The sequence below is a fragment of the Chanodichthys erythropterus genome, chromosome 8 (genome assembly GCF_024489055.1).
Source record: "Chanodichthys erythropterus isolate Z2021 chromosome 8, ASM2448905v1, whole genome shotgun sequence".
Lineage (NCBI taxonomy): Eukaryota > Metazoa > Chordata > Actinopteri > Cypriniformes > Xenocyprididae > Chanodichthys > Chanodichthys erythropterus.
The window spans coordinates 9,308,943-9,323,619 of NC_090228.1; the positions used below are offsets into that span (position 1 = coordinate 9,308,943).

The 14,677-nt window shown below is 38.6% G+C and overlaps 3 protein-coding genes across 3 annotated transcripts in view; all 3 read right to left on the reverse strand.

Moving 5' to 3' along the window:
- The window catches only part of LOC137024490 (uncharacterized), an 87,306-nt gene extending 82,379 nt beyond the window's left edge, over positions 1-4,927 (reverse strand). The window contains exons 1-5 of the mRNA XM_067392065.1: positions 4,717-4,927; positions 4,314-4,637; positions 3,920-4,237; positions 3,378-3,387; positions 870-1,169 (exon numbers count right to left, since the gene is read on the reverse strand). Of these exons, the coding sequence (XP_067248166.1) occupies positions 870-1,169; positions 3,378-3,387; positions 3,920-4,237; positions 4,314-4,637; positions 4,717-4,927 (1,163 nt within the window). The remainder of the gene's footprint in view (positions 1-869; positions 1,170-3,377; positions 3,388-3,919; positions 4,238-4,313; positions 4,638-4,716) is intronic.
- Positions 4,928-5,643: 716 nt separating this feature from the next.
- On the reverse strand, positions 5,644-10,385 carry si:ch211-161n3.3 (antigen WC1.1). Its single transcript, XM_067392072.1, has 8 exons — positions 10,322-10,385; positions 9,896-10,234; positions 8,867-9,160; positions 8,393-8,707; positions 7,092-7,394; positions 6,608-6,922; positions 6,093-6,395; positions 5,644-5,966 (listed from the first exon to the last, which is right to left on the reverse strand). The coding sequence occupies exons 1-8, from the start codon at positions 10,383-10,385 to the stop codon at positions 5,644-5,646; spliced, it is 2,256 nt and encodes a 751-aa protein (XP_067248173.1).
- A 1,026-nt stretch (positions 10,386-11,411) lies between these two features.
- Positions 11,412-14,677, reverse strand: part of tmtc2a (transmembrane O-mannosyltransferase targeting cadherins 2a) — a 35,638-nt gene continuing 32,372 nt past the window's right edge. Inside the window, exons 9-12 of the mRNA XM_067391739.1 lie at positions 14,032-14,113; positions 13,372-13,486; positions 12,315-12,378; positions 11,412-12,087 (exon numbers count right to left, since the gene is read on the reverse strand). Of these exons, the coding sequence (XP_067247840.1) occupies positions 11,908-12,087; positions 12,315-12,378; positions 13,372-13,486; positions 14,032-14,113 (441 nt within the window). The 3' untranslated portion in view covers positions 11,412-11,907. The remainder of the gene's footprint in view (positions 12,088-12,314; positions 12,379-13,371; positions 13,487-14,031; positions 14,114-14,677) is intronic.

The window sequence follows — 14,677 nt, forward strand, 5'->3', positions numbered from 1 at the left end:
ATTTCTTTTCTCAGTGAGGATTTCAGAATTATCTAAACGCTTGAATAAGTTGCATTCCAATCACTCAAACGTGAAGTGGATTTCACAAGATATTCCACTAACTTACTGTATATGTTCAGTATGAATGGCAATGAAAACAAAATTGGGAATAAGGGATCATCGATACATCACTTCACAGGAAGTGGAGAAGGAAATTTACCCAGCTGTCATTGTGCATCACTCCTACTTAAAGAAGTTTGAATGAAATAAAACACCAGGGAATGGACGTGAGGCTTATTAATTCATGAAATTAGTCCCACGTGTGGTTTTACATAACTGTTAATAGTTACAATGTGTACAAGAAGTTTTTAAAAGTCTCCCATGATGCCTCACCTGTATGGGTTAAGTGATTGTGTCTGTGATAAATTTCCTCATAAACTACCTCACTTGGAGCCCTGTGTAGTCCTGTGTACCAGTCAGAGAGAGCTGTGAGTGTAGAGAGACAAACCTGCTGTCAGTTCACAACACATGACTGATCACACACTGAATAAGACACAATATGACAGTCTCTGGATCTCTCCTACCTCTCCTCATCACTCTGTTCTGCTGAATCAGTATAAGCAGTGGCACTAAGAGCAGGAAGAGCACAACTCCCAGTACAATCACAAGCACAGAGAGAGACGGAGGAGTTTGTGGAGGAGAGACTGATGTTGAGCTCACTGTCTGAGAAACTGGAGGAGAAGATGATGTTGTTGTGGCAGGAGTAGAGGACACTGACAAATCTGTCAAAACAGACACAAACACAATAATATTATTGATATAAATACACAAATATTATTATCACTAAAATTATGTGAAAATGACTAAAATTGCTCAGTGTTTTGCTGTGACCTGCACAGGTGAGTCCAGCGTGCTCTTTGTTGGAGCAGTCAGTGTGGTTCTTCAGGGAGAGAGGACAGTCCCACAGGTGAATCTCATTCCCTCTGCACTCGACTCTGTTCAGCCACACAACACCTTCACCAGCACCAAAGACTGAATTCCCATCAGCCCTCAGTGCTGCTCCACAACCCAGCTGTCTGCAGACCACCTGAGCATCGCTGATGTCCCACAGATCATCACAGACTGAGCCCCACACAGCGTTATGATACACCTCCAGCCTCCCAGAGCACCGGCCCTCCCCTCCACTCAGTCTGAGAGGAACATGATCTAAAATCCACAGACAAATAAACACATTACTGGCCAACAGAGTTCTGTCAGAACAGCGCCATCTACAGTGTGTGTGTGGTGTGAGATGAAATCCTCTTGGTTCCCCCCAAACAAAATTACATGCATTCATCACGTTATGATTTTTATGTTCTTCTACATCAAATGAACTTACCTGAACACTGTCTCTGATGTGGAGATGTGGAGCATGACAAAGAGCTTCTAGGGAACTCATGACTCTCCTGTTCTGTAATTACAAGTTCATTCAATCTTATATTTAGTGCTGTAAATCAATAAAAAAAAAAAAAAAAAAAAAATTATACATATATATAATCACTTAAGAAAAAAAAAAAAATAATAATAATAATAATTATATATATATATATACAAAATATTTGTGTACAATATTTTTTTTCAGGATTATTTGATGAATAGAAAGTTCAAAAGAACAGTGTTTATCTGAAATCTAATCTTCTGTAACATTATAAATGTCTTTACTGCCACAGTTCTGCTGGATTTAGTTTTTTTTCTCAGTTTCACCTGTTTCTTCATGTAATCACAGACGGATTTGATGATAGTGAGCTTTGATCTCCATGTGGAGCACCGGCTGTTATCAGTCTTATTGTGTATTCAAAAATCTCCCTGGATTATTACAATTAATGGCAAAATAAATGTTTGGAAATGTGAACGGATATTTCTTATTGACACACTACAGCAAAAGATATAATTAACTGGCTTAAAACCTTTTTTGGGGGGGTGAAAATACTGACGTGCCTAAGTCTTACCCAAACAGGTGATCTTGGCCACTTCATTTTCACCACAGTTATTCTGTCCCCAGGGTGAAGATGGACACTGCCACAGGTTAGAATCATGTGGTCGACATTTCACTTCATCTAGCCAGTTAGGAGCTGATTCCAGTCTTGTTGTAGAATCAGACAAAACACCAGATCTTCCACAGTTCAGCTCTTGACAGATCAGACTCACTGTGTCTCTGTCCATCTGGTTCCAGCACACATTACCCCAGGATCCATTGTAGAAAACCTCCACATTCCCTTCACAGCCCTCAGTTAACCTGATCTCTTTAAACTCTAGATAGAAACATGAACACTATATCAGCTCTCATCCAACCCCATTCATTTCAACCACTCGATGTATATATATATATATAATATTATATACACACAATACATATATATGTATACAAACACAATTCCAAAAAAGTTGGGACACTGTACAAATTGTGAATAAAAACAGAATGCAATGATGTGGAAGTTTCAAATTTCAATGTTTTATTCAGTATACAATATAGATGATATATCAAATGTTTAAACTGAGAAAATGTATAATTTTAAGGGAAAAATAAGTTGATTTTAAATTTCATGGCATCAACACATCTCAAAAAAGTTGGGACAAGGCCATGTTTACCACTGTGTGGCATCCCCTCTTCTTTTTATAACAGTCTGCAAATGTCTGGGGACTGAGGAGACAAGTTGCTCAAGTTTAGGAATAGGAATGTTGTCCCATTCTTGTCTAATACAGGCTTCTAGTTGCTCAACTGTCTTAGGTCTTCTTTGTCGCATCTTCCTCTTTATGATGCGCCAAATGTTTTCTATGGGTGAAAGATCTGGACTGCAGGCTGGCCATTTCAGTACCCGGATCCTTCTTCTACACAGCCATGATGTTGTAATTGATGCAGTATGTGGTCTGGCATTGTCATGTTGGAAAATGCAAGGTCTTCCCTGAAAGAGACGGCATCTGGATGGGAGCATATGTTGTTCTAGAACTTGGATATACCTTTCAGCACTGATGGTGCCTTTCCAGATGTGTAAGCTGCCCATGCCACACGCAATCATGCAACCCCATACCATCAGAGATGCAGGCTTCTGAACTGAGTGCTGATAACAACTTGGGTTGTCCTTGTCCTCTTTAGTCCAGATGACATGGCATCCCAGTTTTCCAAAAAGAACTTCAAATTTTGATTCGTCTGACCACAGAACAGTTTTCCACTTTGCCACAGTCCATTTTAAATGAGCCTTGGCCCAGAGAAAACACCTGCGCTTCTGGATCATGTTTAGATATGGCTTCTTTTTTGACCTATAGAGTTTTAGCCGGAAACGGTGAATGGCACGGTGGATTGTGTTCACCGACAATGTTTCCTGGAAGTATTACTGAGCCCATGTTGTGATTTCCATTACAGTAGCATTCCTGTATGTGATGCAGTGCCGTCTAAGGGCCCAAAAAACACAGGCATCCAGTATGGTTTTCCGGCCTTGACCCTTACGCACAGAGATTGTTCCAGATTCTCTAAATCTTTGGATGATATTATGCACTGTAGATGATGATAGCTTCAAACTCTTTGTACTTTTTCTCTGAGAAACTCCTTTCTGATATTGCTCCACTATTTTTTGCCGCAGCATTGGGGGAATTGGTGATCCTCTGCCCAACTTGACTTCTGAGAGACACTGCCACTCTGAGAGGCTCTTTTTAAACCCAACGTGTATGTCTCATGAAATCCAAAATGAGAAAATATTTGGCATGATATTTCAAAATGTCTCACTTTCAACATTTGATATGTTATCTATATTCTATTGTGAATAAAATATAAATTTATGAGATTTGTAAATTATTGCATTCCTTTTTTATTCACAATTTATACAGTGTCCCAACTTTTTTGAAATCGGGTATATTATATACCAAAAAAGTTATCGAATAACAATTTTCACAGTTGAGTATTGACCTGAGCACACGACTCCTACATCCTCCTTGTGTTGACAGTCATGTTTTCCCCAGCCTGGAGAAGAGCAGCTCCACAGGGACGTCTCATTCCCCTCACACTCCACCTCATCCAGCCATATGGGTCCAGAACCAGGACCAAACCAGGCTGGTACCTGCTGGTTACTGAGGGCCACTCCACACTGCAGCTGTCTGCACACCACATGGGCATCTTTAATATCCCAGGAGTCATCACACACTGTCCCCCATGAGCCGCTGTGAAAAACCTCCAGCCTCCCTGCACAGTCTCCCCCAGAACCCACCAGCCTGATGGACCCGCGACCTGATATTCAGAGAAAGAGAAACACATTAGTGATCACTAACAACTGAAGAATCTGCCCAGATGTTGCTCTTCTCACCAAGGCAGGTGATTGACAGCTGTTGTGTGGAGCTGCAGTTGAGAGTTTGTGGAGAGCTGCAGTTCCCCAGATGAGCTTCACTCCCAGAGCACTGGAAGCCCGTCACACACTCATGACTGTGTTCAGGACTGGATGAAGAGGAGCTGGAGAAGTTCAGCACAGAGCCACAGCCCAGCTGTCTGCAGACCACAGAGGATTCAGTGAGACTCCAGGAGTCCAGCAGAACTCTCCTCCAGACCTGATGGATGGAAACTTCCACCTCCCCCTCACACTGTCTCTCTCCAGACAACCGCACAAGACCATCATAAACAGCCAGAGAGGAATCTGAGTGAAAGATGTGGCATTTTATTAAGATGTTGCGAGACAATTTATAACATTTCTTTTTTCAATAAAATCCCCTCACCAGAGCAGATGACTCCAACATCTTGTCTATGAGAACATTCAGCTCGACTCCATGAAGAGATGGAACATTCTGAGAGTTTTGTTTCATTCCCGTCACAATCAAACACATCAGCCCAGATTTCTCCACTTCCCTCTCCAAACCAGTCTGATCCCACAACAGACACAGCAACCCCACAATTCAGCTGTCTACAGAGGACACTGGCAGCTCTCATATCCCAGCATGCATCACACACTGTGCCCCATTTACTGAAGTACTGACGCTCAACTCGACCAGAACAGATGTCAGGACCATTGACCAGTCTGAGGTCAGTGTAACCTGGACAAAATACACTTTTTACTAAAACAGTATGGGGGGAAAAAAGTATTTTTAAAATGTTTAATATGTTTATGATTATCTCAATAAGTTAAAAACATCTGCTCCATTACCAGAACATAACAGTCCAATGTCATTCTCATGGATACAGTCTTGTTTGAGAGAAAATGATGTTGGACAGAAAGATATATAAGATTCATTTCCTCTGCACAGAATCTCTTGTGTCCACATCTGAGTGTCTCCTTTTCCAAAAGCATCTTCTCCCAGCACCTGTACAGGAGCCCCACAGTCCAGCTCTCTACACACAACCTCTGCATCCTGCTGGTCAAAGGCAGCAGCACACACTGAAACCCACGTGTTTATTTGAAGTATCTCTAACCTCCCAGCACATAAGTGAGGTCCATTGGTAAGCCTGGAATTTTTATGATCTGTTTTTATTACATTCAAAATGGTATAAAAAAAACAAAGAAAACACAGTTATTCAGAGTTATCGGCAAGCTTAAGAGTATAAAATTACAAAATGAACATCACATCAGATTTCTTTTTTCCCCATCAGTTTTGCAAGAGCGTTTTGTGTAATTTATGACATTTATCACAATATAAGAGTATACAGTGTCATTCACCTGAGCAGATGACTCCAGCATCACCATTATGATCACAGGTATTTTTACCCCATCCTGATGACCCACAGTTCTTCAGTGTAGACTCCATTCCAAAACAAAATAAAACACTCATCCAAATTGTTCCTGATCCTGGTCCAAAATGAGCATCACCCAGAGCATCTACTGGTTCTCCACAGTCCAGCTCTCTACACACCACTGCAGCATCAGCCAAATCCCAGAAATCACCACACACTGTTCCCCACTGACCTCTATGAAGAACCTCCACTCTACCAGCACAGCGACTGTGACCACCAACCAACCTCACATTCATTATATCTAAGAGAGGGCAATAGAAAGAGAGAGAGGACATAATTTATTATTTTTAATATAATAGACCAATTTTGTTGTTTTGTGATGGTTCATATAGAATATATCCTTTCTCTCTTTCAGTTCAGTTCTTACCAGCAAACACCAGTTCTACATTGTTGTCACGTGAACAGTTGTTTTCATGTGATGGTGATTTTGGACAGAGGTGAATCTGAGACTCATTTCCTCTGCACTGAATCTCTTGTGTCCACATCTGAGCGTCTCCTTTTCCAAAAGCATCTTCTCCCAGCACCTGTACAGGAGCCCCACAGTCCAGCTCTCTACACACAACCTCTGCATCCTGCTGGTCAAAGGCAGCAGCACACACTGAAACCCACGTCTGATTATCAAGTATCTCTAACCTCCCAGAGCAGCGAGAACCTCCAACCAGCCTGACTTCTGAAGAAACAATAGAACAGAAATAATAATAATAATAATAATAAATTACAAATAATTTATTTTAAAAGAATACTTGTGTGTACAGGTTTGTATATAATGATATATTACTATTGTTGCATAAAACAATAAAAAATATATATTATTTAGGTTGCTTTAAGGCAGGGTGATAATCAGTTATAAAATAAAATGAGGTTTGGAGCAGTTTACAGTACCTGAGCAGATGACTCCAGCATCTTCAGTATGATCACAGTTGCTTTTACCCCATCCTGATGACCCACAGTTCTTCAGTGTAGACTCTGATCCAGCACATAACACACTACTCATCCAGATTGGTCCTGATCCTGGTCCAAAATGAGCATCACTCAGAGCATCTACAGGTTCTCCACAGTCCAGCTCTCTACACACCACTGCAGCATCAGCCAAATCCCAGTCATCACCACACACTGTTCCCCACTGACCTCTATGAAGAACCTCCACTCTACCAGCACAGCGACTGTGACCATTTACCAGTCTCACATTCACACCATCTATATATTGAAGAGAAAGCATGAGATGAAGATACAATGAGAAACAGAGAGAAATAATGAGTGAGTTAAAAAAAAAAAAAAAAATCACACAATGAGGAGGGAAAATATTTTGATATCACAACAAGTTTCAATTTAGTGATTTGAATCTGAAGTGAAAATTAGTTTCAACCTGCACACACAAATTCAACATTGTTTCCATGTGAACAGTTGTTTATATGAGATGATGATGTTGGACAGAGGTGAATCTGAGACTCATTTCCTCTGCACTGAATCTCTTGTGTCCACATCTGAGTGTCTCCTTTTCCAAAAGCATCTTCTCCCAGCACCTGTACAGGAGCCCCACAGTCCAGCTCTCTACACACAACCTCTGCATCCTGCTGGTCAAAGGCAGCAGCACACACTGAAACCCACGTCTGATTATCAAGTATCTCTAACCTCCCAGAGCAGCGAGAACCTCCAACCAGCCTGACTCCTGAAAGAACAACACATTTAAAAAAAAAATAATTATATATATATATATATATTTTTTTAGGAATTAAACAGCTCATAAACATACTTTATCACAAAAAAACAATTAAATAACCAGTTTGTTTAACAATTGTTTAACACATTTCTCCCCCTACAGAACCTTTTTGGCAAAAAAAAGGTTATTTAAAACTGAGTTAATGAATCCTAAGGACAGTAGCAGATTTAACATTAAGTGACATGGCATCTGGTGCACAGGAGCGTATCAAACTGCCAAAGTTATGTGAACCATTGAATTTTCTAAACACTTATGACGTAACAAAGCCTCGTTTACAGAAATCACGTGACTTTGGGCCTACGAACCACTGATTTAAAACAAAAGATTTGTAAAGCTTCATGAAGCAGTGTTTTGAATTTGCTCATCACTACATATTGTTGAATAAAGTCGTTATTTAGTTTTTTTGGCACACAAAAAGTATTCTTTTTGCTTCATAACATTAAAGTTGAACCACTGTAGTCACATGAACTGTTTTAAATACGTATTTATACCTTTCTGTGCGTTTGAAAGTATAAATTAACTTGCTGTCAATGCAGGACTCACTGAGCCATCGGATTTTATCAAAAATATCTTAATTTGTGTTCTGAAGATGAACAAAGGTCTTACGGGTGTAGAACGACATGAGGGCAAGTTATTAATGACAGAATTATTATTTTTGGGTGAACTAACCCTTTAAGTTGAAATGACTTAAACAGCCAGTTCATTGTACTTCATTTAAGGCAGCAACTTTTTTTTGTTTTACAGTGTACATTTAATTGATATTTATATATGTAATGATAATTATCCCACTGAACCTTTTTTCTAAGAGTGAATATCCCTGTTTGCCATGATCACGCAATAAACTTGTGGCCACAAGGAAAAGATGTAGTTTCCTCAACAACAGGATTAAAAACAAAACAATTTTAGTAATGTAATATTAAGGTGAGGTACTGTACAGAGACGTTTACCTGAGCAGATGACTCCAGCATCTTCAGTATGATCACAATTGCTTTTACCCCATCCTGATGATCCACAGTTCTTCAGTGTGGACTCAGATCCATCACATGTGGCAAAACTCATCCAGATTGGTCCTGATCCTGGTCCAAAATGAGCATCACTCAGAGCATCTACAGGTTCTCCACAGTCCAGCTCTCTACACACCACTGCAGCTTCAGCCAAATCCCAGTCATCACCACACACTGTTCCCCACTGACCTCTATGAAGAACCTCCACTCTACCAGCACAGCGACTGTGACCACCAACCAACCTCACATTCACACTGACTGTATATTAGATAAATAAGTCAAAAGAAGGACAGATAATAATGAACAGTCAGAAAAAGAGATTTAAAAGAATCTTTTAAAGAGAGAGAGAAAATATTTCATACAGAGTCAGAAGATTTGACATTAGATTTTATAAAAGTAAAAGAAATCCACTCTAACCAGCACACACCAGTCCAACATGAGAACAGTTGTTTTGGTGTGATGGTGATGTTGGACAGAGGTGAATCTGAGACTCATTTCCTCCGCACTGAATCTCTTGTGTCCACATCTGAGCGTCTCCTTTTCCAAAAGCATCTTCTCCCAGCACCTGTACAGGAGCCCCACAGTCCAGCTCTCTACACACAACCTCTGCATCCTGCTGGTCAAAGGCAGCAGCACACACTGAAACCCACGTCTGATTATCAAGTATCTCCAACCTCCCAGAGCAGCGAGAACCTCCAACCAGCCTGACTTCTGAAAGAATATACATATACATATTTTATTTTATATATATATATACATATATATATACACACATTTTAAGTGAAATACAGAGAAACAACAGTGAACGTTTCATTTAAGCTTGAATAATTACGATTTGAGGTAAGCAAGATTTAGTTTGAAACAAATGTAGTCAGCAAATATGCATTAAATTGTTTAAAATGGCAGTTAAGTTATTAAGAATGTTACAAAATAATTGTTTTAAATGCATGCTTTTAACTATCAAAAGTATCCTTCAAACACACACACACACACACACACACACACACACACACACACACACACACACACACACACACACACACACACACACACACACACACACACACACACACACACAATTCATTAAGCAACACAACCATTTTCAATGTGCTGAAATGTTTCTTGAGCCCCAAATCTGCAAATGATTTCTGAAGGATCATGTGACACTGAAGACTGGGGTAATGCCTGCTAAAAAATTGAGCTTTGCATCACAGGAAAAAAATACATTTTAAAATATATTAAAATAGAAAACAATTATTTTAAAATGTAATAATAGTACAATTTCAGCTTTGGTGCGCATACGCAACTTCTTTTAAAAACAATTTTACTGACCACAAACTTTAGAATTCTGCATATAAAATTAAAATATTTTACATTTTATGCAGTTGGTAAAAAGCAGACTATTTTTAGTGATGTAATAATATGGTTCAGAATGGACCAGTTTACCTGAGCAGATGACTCCAGCATCTTCAGTATGATCACAGGTGCTTTTACCCCATCCTATTGACCCACAGTTCTTCAGTGTTGACTCTGATCCAGCACATGTGGCAATACTCATCCAAATTGGTCCTGATCCTGGTCCAAAATGAGCATCACTCAGAGCATCTACAGGTTCTCCACAGTCCAGCTCTCTACACACCACTGCAGCATCAGCCAAATCCCAGAGATCATCACACACTGTTCCCCACTGACCTCTATGAAGAACCTCCACTCTACCAGCACAGCGACTGTGACCACCAATCAACCTCACATTCACACTGTCCTTTTGTGCGGAACAATGAAAGACTGTGAGAGAGAGAAAAAAAAGTCAGCTGCAGTATCTAATTATTTGAACTGAGATCAGTTCTTCCTCAACTGAAGTTATAAACCTACTGGTGATGAGTTTTATCAGAAAAATCAGAATCCTCATCGTCATCTTCTGCTTGACGCACACCATTTCATCAGCTCAGAACGTGGCACAAGATTCCTTTCTGTCCCTCGAATACACTGAAGAACATGTGTACTGTCAGCCCCCTAAAGAGGAGAGCCCTAAAACTTTCCAATCAGGTTCATCATTACCTTATTAGACACAACAGAGGAAATCATCAAACAACTTCAGTGACAAATCAGAGGAGGCTTTTATGATTTTCTCCATATTTATCAAAAGAACGTCAGCTCTGAAGAGAACTCCTCCTCCCTATCGAGACACTTCACTGAGGATGTACACACACACACACACACACACACACACACACACACACACATTAGAGGCAAAAATAGTCACACATCATTTGGGAGACTTTGAAGATTTCAGAGAGAGGAAGCACCTTATGTTATATTCAGCATCAGATCCAAACACCTGCTGATACAGACACTGATAACTGCTCAGTTCAAACATCATTATATTTATGTTGAATATATATTTTATAAATATAAGAATATGTATATATATATTTTATATATATATTTTATATATATATATATATTTATATATTTCCTTGACTAAATATTTTTATTATGTCAAAACAATTTACTGTCCCAAATTAAAGCTAAATTTGCAACCCTGATACCCATTTTAGCATAGTTTTTATTATTATTTAATGTGATACATTTTAATGTTTGTTGTTAGAAAAACCCATAAATCAGTTGTAAATATAAAGTTTTCATTCACTATAACACACAGAGAACTTAGCAGCCTTGGGCAATGTTTATGTGCATTGAATGTGGCAATGCGTTACTCGCCCAAAAGATGGCAGCAAAACACTTGTTCTAAAATAGAGGGCAGCAAAAACGAGCGGATAAACGTTTTTTCCTTGTCTTGACAGGAGAGAGCGTCTCAATGCTTACTGAAACAGAAATTGTTAAGGTCTTTCTTATAATAAAAATTCAGAATGATTTTTGGTCAAATGCATTTTATTGTAGTAAAATGTTTTGGTAAAAATTCTGCAAATTGAGCTCTATGACAGTCAGCAACATAGTGCTTCATAGATTCAGGGCTGAGTGTGGAGAGATTGTAATTTCTATTAACAACCATTTATAAGTGACAAATCGCTGATTGATCAACAATAAATAAAGAAGAGACATTTTAAATATCTGCATAATGACAATATATGACACTTCAGTTGGTATGAGTTACCGCTGATATAACATTTAGCCTTCTGCATATGTAAGAGAGTTCATCCTGGTCTCTGCTCTCAGAAGAACACAATCCAGTTTGTTGCGAACACCACCTCTCTCCTGTGTGTGTGAGAAGTAAAATTCAGAGACTATAACACTCTTTCCAGTGCACTTTACTGTTCTCTTACACTATTTACTGTTCAATACAGAACTTCACAAAGGCTCCATCTTCACTCCCAACCACTAGACCAGTTCAAGTTTTAACCAGTTCCACCAACATCTGTCCACAGTAAGGGCTGAATAACCACAGAAATCCATCTCAAATAAGATCAGATGTCCACTGATGGAATATCTGAAGCAAATCAAGTTCCGGCAGCTCGTAGGCCCTGTTTCTGCATGACATTCCAGAGTTTATGGAGGTTGGACTGAGTGATGAGGTCGTCTGGTTTGAGCTGCAGCGCACGGAGGTAGTTGGTCTCAGCTTCCTTCAGCTTCCCATTAAGATGGAGGATGGCCCCGAGATTCATCAGAGCTGCTGGATGCTGGGAGAATGAGAACAGGAGACACAAAAAGAGAGAATCATTGATGGGTATAGAATTAGGTAAAAAAAAAAAAAAAAAAATCTCTAAACATTCTAAAAAGCAGGTGCAACAAATATGATGGAAGACTTCAGAAGCTTGTATTAAATAATGCATGTAGAACATTGAATAATTGTGCAAGGCTACTTTGAACAAAAAGATCTATAACATTTAACAAAATGGCTACTTACATCAGGTCTTAAATCAGCTGCCTTCCCGTAATACCGTTCAGCTGCCTCATTCAGACTGGCCTGTCTGTGGACAAACACAAATTACTAGAACCTGTAAGTTATTATTAAGAATGTTATTATGCACTCATAAATAATTATTAATATTGCTGTGTACTGAGTGTTGGCCCAGGCAAATAGTCTTCTACATAATAGTGAGATTTCAATTTCTCTAAATACGCTGCTGCCTCTTCTCACATCAATACAAGTTGGAATAATTTATTAATTGTTAAATTAAAGGGTTAGTTCACCCAAAAATATTTTAAGATATTTTTGATAACATCCGATGGCTCAGTGAGGCCTCCATTGCCAACAATATAATTAACACTTTCAGATACCGAGAAAGCTACTACAGACATATTTAAAACAGTTCATGTGACTACAGTGGTTCATGAAGCGACTAGAATAACGACTCGTCGTTAAAAAAAAAAATAACATCTTCGAAGCTTCATGAAGCAGTGTGTTGAAATCGCTCATCACTAAATATTGTTGAATAAAGTTGTTATTTTGTTTTTTTGGCACACAAAAAGTATTCTCGTCGCTTCATAACATTAAGGTTGAACCACTGTAGTCACATGAACTGTTTTAAATATGTCTTTAGTAGCTTTCTTGGTATCTGAAAGTGTTAATTATCTTGCTGGCAAATGAGGCCTCATTGAGCCATCGGATTTTATCAAAAATATCTTAATTTGTGATCCGAAGATACAGGTTACAGGTTTGGAACGACATGAGGGTGAGTAATTAATGACAGAATTTTCATTTTTTGGGTGAACTAACCCTTTAAATATTTTGTATTTTTTTATTAAGTTGTTAAAAAAAGAATTTAGAGTAAAATCAATATGTCCATATATTTATTTAGCAGCATCTGTGGAACAAGCAAAATAATGCACAGTCAGCTGGTCATTAATCGCAAAATATACTCTCATCAATGATGTTGAAACATGTAGAATCCACCTGCAATCCACCTGACTCAAAAGTGTGCAGATGTAGCGTTGTGAATGTTTGACAGACACACACACACCTGAGCATATGAGCAGCGCTGAACACCACGTCAAACTCAGAACTGTCCAGCTCTGCAGCTTTCTGAGCCATTACTGCTGCCTCTCCCAGACGAGACTCTTCCAACAAAAACTGACCTGAGAGAGAGAAAGACAGGGGAGATCACAGGATGGAAAACAACTCAAACACAGCATGCCAGAAGACCACAGGATGAACAGTTGAAGATCAGATATGTAGAACAAGCAGCAAAAAACAGAGACACAAAGGCAAAGAGAGTGAGAGTGGAGGATGAGGGAGGACATGATCCTCTGCTGAAGTTTACTGATTAATTTCAGTGATAAGAAAATACATAGTTTTGTGAGAGTTGAGAATAGGCTGTTTACATAGTCAAACATGAAGCACATTTCGGTTTCTTTGTGAGAATGTATATTGTTTAAATTTAATTTAATATCCAAATATATTATATTTAATAATAATAACATAACATTAAACATTAAAAAACATTAAAATTAAAAACATTAAAAACATTAAAATAACATTAAAAAAATAAATAATTTGTTGTTAAATTAATATTAGTTTTAAATAAATAAATAAAGGCCGTATTTAAGGAAGATGCTAAGAAATAAAATGTAATTTGAGCACTTAATCAGTAACATTAGAAGGTATTTGAATCAGATCCTACCATAATGCATATAGCAGTTTCCTCTAGCAGGATCCAGCTCTATTGCCTTCAGGAAGTAACGCTCTGCTTCAGACTTCTGTCCCTGTGGAGAAATTAAGAAATAATTACACCTGCACCCACCGTTACTAATAAAGAGACATAGTCGTAACCGGATCCTTTAAATTTGCGCTATATGTGATGTTAGATGTTATCAAAGTGTGAGAAAGTATACTTGTGAGAGTGTTTCTCCATGTTTGATGTGCAATTGTCTCACTTTCTTTATGGTTCAGTGCTGATTGCTTCCATGCTGGTGTTACCTTTGCAAACGTACTTGTCATAAGCAGCGAGGTTGTATTATGCTTGCTTCACTGAACAGTTTTGTGGCAAACACTTCAGATAAGAGGATAAAGAAATGGTTTGGAAAGCTGTAGCATTTCATGCTCTCCTTGGCTACGGTTCCTGAAAAGCATTCAACTATGTCCAAGAGCATTTATCAAATGTATAGGCCTATAATATTTGAAGTCAAGGTTTCAAAAACCGCTTAATAGCTTCAGATTTGAATCCAAAAGGGTAAATACAAAACAAGCTATTGTTTTAGCCTCAGACCTCGATTTAATCTGTTGACTAAAGCGTTAAATTAGCTTTTAAGGACATATTTTCAATGTAA

Bases quoted from the DNA above. Each gene is read 5' to 3' on its own strand.
- si:ch211-161n3.3 (XM_067392072.1), bottom strand. From the start codon at position 10,385: ATGGTGTGCGTCAAGCAGAAGATGACGATGAGGATTCTGATTTTTCTG. The intron at 8,708-8,866 runs GTTAGAGTGGAT...TCTAATATACAG, and splicing joins TGTTGGACTGGTGTGTGCTG to TCAGTGTGAATGTGAGGTTG. The intron at 7,395-8,392 runs GTAAACGTCTCT...TTGTTCTTTCAG, and splicing joins TGCTGGAGTCATCTGCTCAG to GAGTCAGGCTGGTTGGAGGT.